Source organism: Giraffa tippelskirchi, chromosome 2 (genome assembly GCF_054371585.1).
Source record: "Giraffa tippelskirchi isolate mGirTip1 chromosome 2, T2T-mGirTip1v1.2.pri, whole genome shotgun sequence".
NCBI lineage: Eukaryota > Metazoa > Chordata > Mammalia > Artiodactyla > Giraffidae > Giraffa > Giraffa tippelskirchi.
In genome coordinates, this window is record NC_137276.1 from 160,876,409 (window position 1) to 160,889,803 (window position 13,395).

Genomic DNA, 13,395 nt, shown 5'->3' on the forward strand with positions numbered 1-13,395 from the left:
TTTCCCCTGAGGGTAACTATTTTGCCATAGGGATTAAGAAGCTTTTATATGTGACCGAAAAAAATGTTAAAAACCCTTAATTGTTTGGATTGGAATCAAAATTCACATTCCTTTTATGGTGAGAGAAGAAATTTAGAAATAAAGCATTTGGTTAGGCAGCTTAAGAATCTTTTATTAATAAACCATCTGAGAGTGGATACTCATCTCCTTGCCCCTGTGTAGGTGTGAGCAGGAGGTGAATGGGAGAAGGAGCTCTTGGTTCCAGAATTTCAGATCCAATGATTTCCCTGGAAGCAACTCCTTTGTCAGGAGTATGTGACAAGCAGGAATGGGCTGTTGCTTCTACAGAGTTCCATTGTTCCCTTTGGATTTTGAAGTATTTGAAGAGTTTGGCCCTTTAAACCTGAATAAGACATCATTAAACATAGGTTTAAGGTGCCATATTTAGAAAACAATATCCTATATTACTTTTTATGGCTTTACTAGAAGTCAAGGAGTGTAGCTCAGACTGTAAAGCAGCTGTCTGCAATACAGGAGAGTTGGGTTCGATCCCTGGGTTGGGAAGATCCCCTGGAGAATGGAATGGCTACCTACTTCAGTATTTTTGCCTGGAGAATTCCATGGATGGAGGAACCTGGTGGGCTACAGTCCATGGGATCCCAAAGAGTTGGACATGACTGAGTGACTAACGCTTTTACTTTTTCCATCAGGGAGAGACTCATGATTTTATTCTTGCATTTTATTGATTATGTGTTGGATGAAAAAACTACTTTTTACTAAAAAAAGGTATTACCTTTCCAGTGGAATTCTTGTTGGTAGCAGATGGTGAAAAATGGATGACAGTCTCTGTCCTGGGATTATATCATATATTATAACATTACCCTACAAACCACATTGCTAGTTAGTGACATCTTTATTATATCACAGCTAAAAGCATGGCATTAAATAAAGGAAAAGTTTAGGTAAATATGGGGTGTTGTGGTGCAGGGAGGGAAACAAAAATATGGTAGATAAAGGTAACAAAACAGCTGCCTCAAAGTCTTTGACTTAGTAAACTGATTTGATTTTACTCCTGGGCCAGAAAGTCTTTGCAATCTAATTGTAGGATTAAGAACAATGATAACAGAAAGGGTCATGTGCTTCCAACAGGGCTCATAGAGACCCTATCTTTCTTCCTGTTCCCTGACTAATCCCTTCCCTTTCTTATGGCACCAATTCTGTTTCCAGATAAACCCCCAAACTCTCTCTTCCTCCCCTGTTCCTCTGAGAACAGTAAGTGTCTTCTATCTGATAGAATGGTCCAAAATTATCCTTTCATTTTTATTCTAAATTCAATTTCTTATTCCTATTATGTCCTACTCTCAAGTAACAGTAACACTACAAAAGAAACAAACGGGCTCTTTCCTAGTATTGTTAAGTCTGGGCGGAATTGGCAGCAGCTTTATGTGTTACATCCCCCAGGATATGCTTACTTTTTAGTAAAGATGACTGCAGAGGACAAAGCTTAGCCTTGAACAGGAGACCTGGGTGTGGTGGAATTACCACACTACCTATGACAGAGGGAATGGAATTGACAACACAGAGGATATTTTGAGAATCCTTAAATCAAACTTCTTCTGGATAACTCTGGACATGCCCACTCCAGAAGACAATCTTAGCAATACTGAATGATTATCACAAATGCACTTTTAAATTAAATTCATGGATTCATTTTTTTACAAGTAGTGTTCAGGGCTCTAGTAATGCTCAGCCTTAAGGGTAAGCACACAAAGTTAGTCATCAGTTTGCCCCCACAATGGCCATTCTTGGTGATGGGCAGCTTCAGCCTGTCCATTTATATGTGACCATGTTCATTGTGCTTTTATCGAACATCTTTTTCCAAGACTAGTAAACATTCCTCTGAGTGTATTTTTAGTGTATTAGACTAGGTTAAATCAAAGTCTAGTGTAGAGACCAAGTTTATCATGTCCCATCACCATCTTCAAAAAGATGTGTGAAATAAAGATATCACCTATCAGATACCTAATAGATGTTGAAGAAACTGAGAGAAGCTAAACATTTATTGAAAAAAGATTAAAAAATATTTTATTCTATCTAGATATACTAGAGTATCAAATGAATCCTCTCATTCTAAAAGTCAAATTACTAAATAGAGATATGTCAGCTCAAGGAACCTGAGCTGCCGTATATTTTAGGTTGACATATTTCTTAATCTTTAGCTAAAAATATTTTTGATATTTTGTTCTTTTATTGGTATCCACTAAATTAGACACATTTAAAAATTACCACTCTCCAAGAGCTGTGCATCCAAGAAAAGGTTAAAAAGCAAATAAAATATAAAATGCTTGTTTTCATAGGAATCTGCATTTATGCTGCTGGCTTGTGTAACAAAGTGTATGGTACTATTTACAGCAAAGAATTGCTAAAATGTTGAGACATTCTTCAATCCTAAAGATCTTATAATTGTAAAGACATGATTGAATTCATATATCACAGTATTAGGCATGTAATTGACACTCATGGAATGGGACTGGTTAGCTAATTGCCTATGACCCATTAAAGATCCGTTTAATTAGCAAAGTTAGATTTATAGTTACAAGGAAAATGTAGTAGGTAATTTAAAATGTTCACTAGGAATAAATATCCTCTCAAGGTCACAGTGAGGTTGATATATGTTAAAGGTAATAATGTGCAGAACGTATTTGTAAAGGATGTATCCTTTCTTGTGGTCCTTAATGTGCATCTAATAATTAATTTAGATTATGAAAAGATGAAATGGAACTTAAGGTTGTTAAATATTCTGAGAATTATCATGCTGTAGATAAAAACATTATGGGTTCCTTCCCTAGGATTGCTTTTTTTCAGATTAGCAATGATGAGTCTGGGCCAACTTTTAGAGCTAGAACTTGAGATTTTTCTTTGTCAGTAATAAAAAGCAAATAAAGGTACCACACTTCTTAAGAGTGAAAAGTACATTTTAATAGTTTCATTATTTTTGTGATCTAATCTGGAACCTCTAGCTCACTAGCCCCAAAGCAATATACTTTGGGAGATGCCAATTTCAGTAGAGTTTGCTAAGCTGTGCCCAAGCCAAGATTATAAACAATTATCAGACACCTCCATCTTTCTCCACTTCCACACTTAACAACAGGGGTGAATTTTCTGAAGTAAATTTCAATTCTTGTCTCTCTATTAAAAACCATATAAAGAACGAAAAAGAAGAATTCTGTGACCTGGAGAAAAGATACATGCATAGATGTTCTTTGCAAGTGAATATAAGATTAAGTAAATGTGTGACAAGTTATTGAGAGAAGCTTTTTTTAATATATAGATTCCTTTATTTCAGTAGATGAAAATAAAAATATATTGGTGAATTATACAAAATTAAACTCTCCTTTAATTTTTCTTTCTTCTATTGATGTCCTTACTATTAATTTTACTACCATAAAGAGCTGTGCATTTGAAGCAGATCAATGCTATGCATTGTGAATAAAATTTGTTAGGAAAAAAAGTGATACTTTAGAAAATGCATTATTTTTCTTAATGATAGAGGATGAGGTCAAAATAAACATAAGTAAAGTCCTTTGTTGTAAGGTTCAATGCACTGAGAAATGCACTTTGAATCTTCAGATGGAGGAAGAAAATAAAAGGGTAGACTATTATCACCTCTCTACAGTGTTTTAGATTCTGGTAAAAGGAGGATGCTGTTTAACAATTCTGATTACAATCTGGTCCAGAAATGTTCTGTGGTTTGGCCTCCCAAATTAAGTTTTTCTTTTGGAATCTGTTCAGAGCTTTCATAGCCTTGGTTGATGTAGAATCCATTTCTGCCATCGCCTGAATAATCTGTCCTGTTTGTAGGAGGCCAGGTTGGATCTTTTGCCAGTTTTCTTTGCCAGATCCTATATTGACTTTTAGAATAGATTCCAAATTCTTTCTTGATCAATAGCCAGAGTGCTCGATTTTGAAGGATGGCATCCTGGAAAATCAGGTGGAAAAGACAATCAAACCATCACCTATTTTCCCTGGCAGCCAGGTTGCTCATTGCTACCCTGTTCCCCCAGGCCTCCTCTAAATGTGCTTATTATTTATGCTCAGTGGCCACTTCTCCTTGCAGCCCTATGAAGCCTAGCAGCTTCCTGGGTTCATTTCCTTGAGAACTGAGTGAGCTTGTGTTCATAGAAATCTGCCAAAAGCTCACAGTCTTTCATTTCCACAGATTTCCTAGTTCAATTCTGGCAGGAGAGTCACTTAGAATTACTTTACTGCCAGAATGAAATAGCAAAATAATGTACTCAAAATCAAGAAAAGAAAAAAAAAATCACTGTTACTTGCTCCTTGCTACAAAGATGGCATCAAGTAATGGTTTGTTGAATGAATGAATATACAGTGGAAGTGAGAAATAGATTTAAGGGACTAGATCTGATAGACAGAGTGCCTGATGAACTATCGATGGAGGTTCGTGACATTGTACAGGAGACAGAAATCAAGACCATCCCCAAGAAAAAGAAATGCAAAAAGGCAAAATGGCTGTCTGAAGAGGCCTTCCAAATAGCTGTGAAAAGAAGGGAAGCAAAAAACAAAGGAGAAAAGGAAAGATATACCTATTTGAATGCAGAGTTCCAAAGAATAGCAAGGAGAGTTAAGAAAGCCTTCTTCAGTGATCAATGCAAAGAAATAGAGGAAAACAATAGAATGGGAAAGGCTAGAGGTCTCTTCAAGAAAATTAGAGATACCAAAGGAACATTTCATGCAAACATGGGCTCGATAAAGGACAGAAATGGTAGGGACCTAACAGAAGCAGAAAATATTAAGAAGAGGTGGCAAGAATACACAGAAGAACTGTACAAAAACGATCTTCACGACCCAGATAATCATGATGGTGTGATCACTCACCTAGAACCAGACATCCTGGAATGTGAAGTCACGTGGGCCTTAGGAAGCATCACTACGAACAAAGCTAGTGGAGGTGATGGAACGCCAGTTGAGCTATTTCAAATCCTGAAAGCTGATGCTGTGAAAGTGCTGCACTCAATATGCCAGCAAATTTGGAAAACTCAGCAGTGGCCACAGGACTGGAAAAGGTCACTTTTCATTCCAATCCCAAAGAAAAGGAATGCCAGAGAATGCTCAAACTACCGCACAATTACACTCATCTCACATGCTAGTAAAGTAATGCTCAAAAATTCTCTGAGCCAGGCTTCAGCAATACATGAACCGTGAACTTCCAGATGTTCAAGCTGGTTTTAGAAAAGGCAGAGGAACCAGAGTTCAAATTGCCAACATCTGCTAGATCATTGAAAAAGCAAGAGAGTTCCAGAAAAACATCTATTTCTGCTTTATTGACTATGCCAAAGTCTTTGACTGTGTGGATCACAATAAACTGTGGAAAATTCTGAAAGAGATGGGAATACCAGACCACCTGACCTGTCTCTTGAGAAACCTGTACGCAGGTCAGGAAGCAACAGTTAGAACTGGACATGAAACAACAGACTGGTTCCAAATAGGAAAAGGAGTACATCAAGGCTGTATATTGTCACCCTGCTTATTTAAGTTATATGCGGAGTACATCATAAGAAACACTGGGCTGGAAGAAGCACAAGCTAGAATCAAGATTGCTGGGAGAAATATCAATAACCTCAGATATGCAGAGGACACCACCCTTATGGCAGAAAGTGAAGAAGAACTAAAGAGCCTCTTGATGAAAGTGAAAGAGGAGAGTGAAAAGTTGGCTTAAAGCTCAACATTCATAAAACTAAGATCATGGCATCTGGTCCCATCACTTCGTGGGAAATAGATGGGGAAACAGTGGAAACAGCGGCTGACTTTATTTTTCTGGGCTCCAAAATCACTGCAGATGGTGATTGCAGCCGTGAAATTAAAAGACGCTTACTCCTTGGAAGGAAAGTTATGACCAACCTGGACAGCATATTAAAAAGCAGAGACATTACTTAGTCAACAAAGGTCCGGCTAGTCAAGGCTATGGTTTTTCCAGTGGTCATGTATGGAATTGAGTTGGACTATAAAGAAAGCTGAGCACCAAAGAATTGATGCTTTAGAACTGTGGTGTTGGAGAAGACTCTTGAGAGTCCCTTGGGCTGCAAGGAGATCCAACCAGTCCATCCTAAAGGAGATCAGTCCTGGGTGTTCATTGGAAGGACTGATGTTGAAGCTGAAACTCCCAATACTTTGGCCACCTGATGCGAAGAGCTGACTCATTGGAAAAGACCCTGATGCTGGGAAAGATTGAGGGCAGGAGGAGAAGGGGACAACAGAGGATGAGATGGTTGGATGGCATCACCGACTCAATGGACGTGGGTTTGGGTGGACTCTGGGAGTTGGTGATGGGTAGGGAGGCCTGGCGTGCTGCGGTTCATGGGGTCGCAAAGAGTCAGACATGACTGAGCGACTGAACTGAATGAATGAATGAACTCTAAAAATCAAATGGGTTTTGCTCTCCATTTTTTGTTGTTGTTTAGTTGCTGAGTTCTGTCTGACTGTTTCGCGACCCCATGGACTGTAGGCTCTGCCAGTCTTCTCTGTCCGTGGAATTTCCCAGGCAAGAATACTGGAGTGGGTTGTTATTTCATACTCCAGGGAATCTTCTCAACCTAGGGATGAAACCCACGTCTCCTGCATTGGCAGACAGATTCTTTACCACTGAGTCACCAGGGAAGCTGTTTGCTTTCCATTTGGGGGGTTCTCTTTTTTTCTATGATTACAAGCACACAACTTTATGCATTTATAGTAATAGAAGTGATCAAATATTGCATTCTACTTTCTCTGTTGTATACAGTTTGTAGCTACTATCTTCTCAATAATCATTTTTAATGATTGTATAACATTTACTCAAATTTCTATATTACTATTTAACAACACTTCTACTTTTGGAACACTTGATTCTAATATTTTATCACTGTAGATAATACTGTGATGAAAATCTCCGTACATGTAAATTTTTCTTTTTAAATTATTTTTTAAATGAAGTCTCAGGAATAGAATTCCTTAAGAGTATGAGAAATTTTACATGCATTGTATACAATGGAATATTTGTATACACACATATTTTTTCTTAATTTGGTTGATACCTTTTCTCAAGGAACTTCATGAATCTTTTCTTTTAAACTATCCCTTAAAAAATAGTACCTGAGCTTTTCACTGAGAAGGTAAATTCATTTAGTGACACTGAGTAGAAGAGAAATGCTATAGGAGAAGACATTCAAGGGTAAGAATTGACTAGAATGAGCAATGGCTTCCCTTCTCTCTTAATTAAGGAAGCCCTCCAAGACAGTTCTTCACTCTAAAAGATCTCACTGAACTTTAGAGCTGGAAGGTCATTTGATCTAGTCTCTACCAGATTATTAAGACTACTAGGAAAGTACAATATAAAGCCTTCATGTGAGACAAAATTAGCTAATTTGATGTTTTGCTTCCTATGCTGCAGATACCGAGAGCATTTCTATGCAGCCTTCAAAGAATTTTAAATCATTTTCATTTCCCCCAATGAGAACATGTGTAGTTTTTACAAACACTTAATAACTATTACTTTGGGGGATAAAAGTGGTTGCTCTAAACAATGAGCATCTGTTGGGAGTCAGCCCTTTATTTATGCTTCCCCAGATAGTGAGCCATACAGAAACTTCTTTACCTCTACAAAGAAGGCCACACAGAATTGGGTGAGAGCTGCCACCAAAACTGAAACCCTCCATGATGTTACAGTCGGGACGAACTGTTGAAAAAGAAATACTGCCTTTATACTTTGCATACTTTACACTTGAACACACATTCTCTAATTTATATATATTTGTAACAACTCTCTGGGCTTGGAGGGCTGGTGTTACTCTCTCAGCTTTACAGATGAGAAGGTCAGTACCTTGCCCTAGGACTCAATACCAAGAAATAAATGGCAGAGTCAGAATTCAAATAAGGTCTGACTGCCTCTCGCCCAGTACCACCTCCACTGCCTGATGATAAACATGGAGTAAACGTGCCCTGGATCAAAGACATGAGACAGGACACTTCGGAGCCTGTGTTCTCTCTCTTCATTTTTATCTTCTCAAATACAAGAAAGATTAAATCATTCATCTAATGATATTATTACTTCTAATGCTCCCAAAGCAAAATCTACTTGGGGCTCGTTCGTTCAGTAACATTGACATATGAGTAAAAGAAATAAAAGGTAGACAGCGGTTCAAGTTTATTTTGATAGATACTCGGTGAATAATTTTTGAATAAATATTCTCAGCCCTAAATCTAATGCCTTGATGAAAGCTGAACTGGCTCAATCTATCTCCTTTTAAGGATTAAAGAGTACCCTTGACCACCAAATACACTTATTGAATAGGTGTGAGATCTACAACTTCCCATAGATACATCCATAGCAAAAAATGAATTATGAAATTACTTTTTTGACCCTAAAAGCTAGGATGACTGTGTAGAGGCTGAGCTCGGTTTAGGACTAAAACCACAGGATTAAAACCTCCACAATGTTTAAATGCTCACCTTTGATTCTTATCCCTGTTCTCATAGGTTATTTAAAGTAACAACATGTTATTTTTCCTCCTAAGTGGAAACAGCCTTTCTCAAGGATGTGAAATAGGCTTGCTGGGTAGCAGGGTGGTCTGGAGAGGGCTGTGAGATCCGGCAGTGGGTCAGATGGTAGTGAAGTGCTTGGCCCTTTCCGCATCCTGCCACTGCCCTAATCTGGGAGGTCACTTCTCCATGCCTTGGCCTGGAAGGCACTTGTCACATCGCTTTGGAATTATCTTCTGTGATGCTCTCCCCTCCTAGCTTCTGAGCTACTTGAGAGCAGTGACCACGTCTTACTTGTTTTTGTAAGCCCAGTGCCAAGCCCACTCTGAAGCTTCACAATGCTTTGTAAGTGACTGAATGGTCTGGGTTTTCATATCCTAACTGCTTCTCTCTCCACAGCCTGTCTTGTCTCACACACAGCATTCCTGCTGTCATCTAACGAATCTATCTTAAGTGCTCTGCTGAAAAACCTGCTCTGATGTCTTCAGTGACTCCCATTGCCCTCAGCATAGAGTTGAACCATCCTTGTCTGCCTTCCTCCATCCACGTCTACTCCACAACTTACTGGCTCAATCTTAGCTAACCTTCTAAGTGGCCTGTGAAACAAATCTTGCTTTGGATTTTCCTCTCGGCCAGTCTACATTCTTTTGCATTTCCAAAACAAAAGAGATTGGTCCAGCCCTCTCTGCTTGTGCTTAGGCTGTTCTCCTAGTTGGGAATGTCCCTACCTCCTACTTAGCAAAGTCGAACCTATCTTTCCAGACCAGATGAAGTTTCATCTCCTGCATGAAGCCTCCTGTGGAAGCCACAGGCCCCAGGGAGAGCTCCTCCTTCCTATGTCCCTCCCACTTCTCTCTGTTTTACATGCTCTTTAAGCATGGACGGCCTCAGGCGGCCATGACATCACTTCACTGGGTATGGCTCATCTTTGGAACTAAACTATAGGTAGAGAGCCAGAGCCAATCTTTGTCCTTCTTTTATTTTTCCTACAATGCTAGGTCCAAAAATAGGCTCAATAACTTATTAATAAATTTAATTTTAACCCTTGAAATAAGAGCCCCCCATTGTCAGCGTCTTACAGACAAAACATGACTGGCTTACAGTCAACATTTTCTTACTCTTCACAACTACATTATAAAGGACTTATACTATATGATTAAAAAATTAAAGTTGGAGGATTAATTGTATTAATGCATTAATTTCATTGTATTAATATAACATAGAAGAATAAAATATCCAAACACAGTCAGTGTTCCAGGTATAAACAGAATAAATGAACCCAACTGATGATACTAATAATATGAAAACACTCAGGCCAGCATGTGTGAAACAGAGATATGTTATTAGCTCTTCTAGTAAATGAAAATAGCCTCACAATATTCAGTGACCAGAGAGAATATGGGTGTAACTGACTTGTAAATTATCAGTACAATGCAAATACAGTCCCACTGCACATAGGAGTCACGGATTCCACATACCTCCATTCCATGGTATATATCTTGAAAATCAGAAAACTGAAGGAAAATTGTGAGGCCCAAGGCAGACGCCAGCAAAAATGAGAATATATCTGAAGAAACAGCAAACATTATTTTTAGATGCTGAGGGACTGTTTCCTGTAATTTGGCACACATGTTTCAGTATCAGTTATCTTTGTTGGGCAAATACTGGATACATCTTCAGATGTTTTGATATATCCTCATATGTTTTAAAATATGTTCTAATGCTTACAAGACAAAGGTGATATCTTAAAAATCTTTCCTTGAAAGGCTGAGTGTAGAAAGTTGGTAGTTAAATATATTCTAGTAAACTCCATGAAGAAGTTACCTCAACTGAAGAGTCCTTGGGGCTGGGAAACCCTGCAGTGACCAGCTTATGTAAATGATCACCAGAGAGTTCCTGATGCTTTATCACCTCGGGTCTAGTGAGTCGTTCATGAATAAATTATTTACACAGTCAGTCTTCTTAGTGGCACCTCACTCTTCTTCATTGCTTAGAGAATAAAGTACAAGGGTCTTGAATGATTGATGTTCAAGGCCTTCCACAGTCTGGTTCCAATCAGGCTTTCTAAACTGATCTCTGTTTACTCTTCCTTAAGTTCTGGGAAAGTTAAACCATAAACCTGCTACTCACAGAGACCCAATGCCTTCTAGCTTTTGTGCCTTTGTTCACAAAATACCCTGTGTAGATGGTAGTCTTCCAGTCTTGGCAAGTTCCCAGTTTTTCTTAAAAAACCCAGTTCCAATACCACTTTCTTTTAAAGACTCTCCAATTCTCCCTTACCAAGTTTTATTTCGTATGATGTTTATCACTCTGCTTTGCATGGTCTTCATATATATATATATTCAGTATGTTATAACCACCTGAAAGGGATTTTGATCTGCTCCTCTGGGATCCCAATTGGAAGTGGAAGTGAGAAACCAGCATGCGTATCTGCTGGCTTCTTTCTCTCCAACCTGCCCAGATGGCTTTACTTTGGGATGCTCAATTTCTCAGGATGCACAGTGCCAACATCCCTGTCCTTATTTCCCCAGCCCCATCCCCTCTTGTGTCCATCAGCTTCTAGGCACTTTGTAGACAGTGCTTTATATATGCTTTTCAATGAGATTAGCACCTTCAGGCCCAAACAGCAGCATTTAATCAGTGTTGCTGTGTTATGATACTTACGGTCTTCAAAATTTAAAAACAAGCTAGATTTTCTCTTGTATTCTCTCTACCTCATTTCTTCCAGTGTTGATGGTTTATGGGTCCCCAACCCTGCATAGATCTACATTAAACAGAAATCAGAGGAACTGTCCCTCTATATCAGGCCCTATATTTTGAAGCCACAAGAGCTCTGTTTTAACCCTCACCACTTACACTCACCTTCATAATCATTCATGGCTCACTCTACATATACAACTAGATGTAGCACCTCTTAGAAGAATACCCATGCTTGCTTGAGAGGAGTGTGAGGCAGAGAGAAGAAAGGAGGGAGCTGCATCTCCTAAAATAAAGCAATCTGAGCAGATTGGTGATGAGAAAGCCCTAGGAGGTGGCTGTGTGGATTTTTCATTTCCTTCAGTGTTTCCAAGTCCCAAGGACCCAGATGTTGGGAAGAAGATGATGCCCCAAATGTCCATCCTGATGAAGGTGCTCACTGGAACTGGGCTGAGTACTGTGCACGTCACACTGCCCTCAGACTAGGGGTCTGAAAAGCAGGCCAGGCTAGGGCACAAATGAGCAGAATGGAAACAAAATGATGAGGCTCTCTTCTTTAATTCAGCTTTGATCGGACAACTTCACAAAGAACTGAAGTGAATGGTGCCCTCCTATAATTAATTACTATTGATGAGGAAACTGGAAAGAATGGGGTTCTGTTTGCACAGGTGATTTGGGAAGACAAGCCCTGGGCAAGCCATTATAGACTATTCTCAGATAAGAAGAGGCTTAATAAATATTCACACCTGTTTCCATAAAAATTAAATCTGTACTTGTTCTATAGCTCATCATCATAGAGTTGATCTGTCAAAGACTATTTAAAAAGGTAAAGACTTTTCTGTTACATTAAAACAATTGTATATTTTAATAGCCGTTCTGAGAACTTTTGACTTATAACCTTAAGAGTATATGATTTACTATAAGATTATGTTTGTTAGAATATGTTTATAAAAAATTTTTTTCATATAAAATTATCAGTTATGTTTGACATAGGGATTTGAATTTACCCACAAAATTTAAGTCCCTATGATGTAACTAGTTCAGCTCTAATTAACTCATTATATTTAGAATGACTTTGCAGCTATTATTCAAATTAAAGTACTAGCCAATGTAATATATTCTCCTTGTAAAATATATTTACAATAAAAAAATAGCAACCTGAAAACATAAAATAGAATCTTGATTTGATTCGACAGGACCCAGGGACATTGTCAGATACTATATCAAAATTAAGAAAAATTTGAGCAAAAATAAGAAATTCAGGAAAAAATTTGTAAAAACTGTAATTAAAACAAGATTTTAGCATGCTCTCAAAACCTCTGACAAAACATCTATACAAAAGAAAATGGTGGGGAGGGGGATGAAAACAGAAAGCATGTGAATAATATAATTGCTAAAACTGGTTTTATATGATAAATTAATTTTTAATTTAGGAATAAGAATGAGACTTCTCTAACATCTATGACTTTTTTTGAAAATTAGAAATTAGAGTTTATGACATGTGATATACAAAATTGGAGTAAAATTTCCAGATCAGAAATATTACAGGATAGATTTTCTTTGATCATGACAATAAAACTAGAAATTAGTAACTAAATTTAAAGGAAAAATCTCCCCACATACAAATCAAAATTCTAAGGATCTGTTGAGTCAAAAAGGAAACTAAGTCCATTTGGAAGCTATTAAGCAAAAGAGTAGTAAGAGAATGAAAACAAAATCCTTTCCCACTTGAAAATTGAAAACCACTATGCTTGTAACTCGTGGGTCAAAGGGGAAATTAAGTCATAATAAGAGACATATGAAAATGTAAAGAATGTAACCCAAACTACAATTATTGGTCTTGATGTTTTTTCTAATTTTATAAGCATGAAAGAAAATATATGGATTATAAAATCAATTCAAACATTAAAGAAGTTTCCAAGGAAAGTAAGAAGAGGGGGAAAATGGGAAAAACAAAAGTGAATAAATTAGAAAATAGAAAACATACGGAAGTATTAAATCTGAGAGCTGCATTATTTAAAGAAAACCATAAAAGTACATTTCTGGTAAGAATAAATGAACATAGTGCTGCTGCTGCTGCTGCTAAGTCGCTTCAGTCGTGTCCGACTCTGTGCGACCCCACAGACGGCAGCCCACCAGGCTCCGCCATCCCTGGGATTCTCCAGG

At 38.0% G+C, this 13,395-nt stretch overlaps 1 protein-coding gene across 1 annotated transcript in view; it reads right to left on the reverse strand.

Moving 5' to 3' along the window:
• Positions 1-151: 151 nt before the first annotated feature.
• ATP13A5 (ATPase 13A5) overlaps positions 152-13,395 on the reverse strand; it is a 123,850-nt gene continuing 110,606 nt past the window's right edge. The window contains exons 28-30 of the mRNA XM_081573656.1: positions 10,011-10,099; positions 7,649-7,729; positions 152-403 (exon numbers count right to left, since the gene is read on the reverse strand). Of these exons, the coding sequence (XP_081429782.1) occupies positions 398-403; positions 7,649-7,729; positions 10,011-10,099 (176 nt within the window). The 3' untranslated portion in view covers positions 152-397. The remainder of the gene's footprint in view (positions 404-7,648; positions 7,730-10,010; positions 10,100-13,395) is intronic.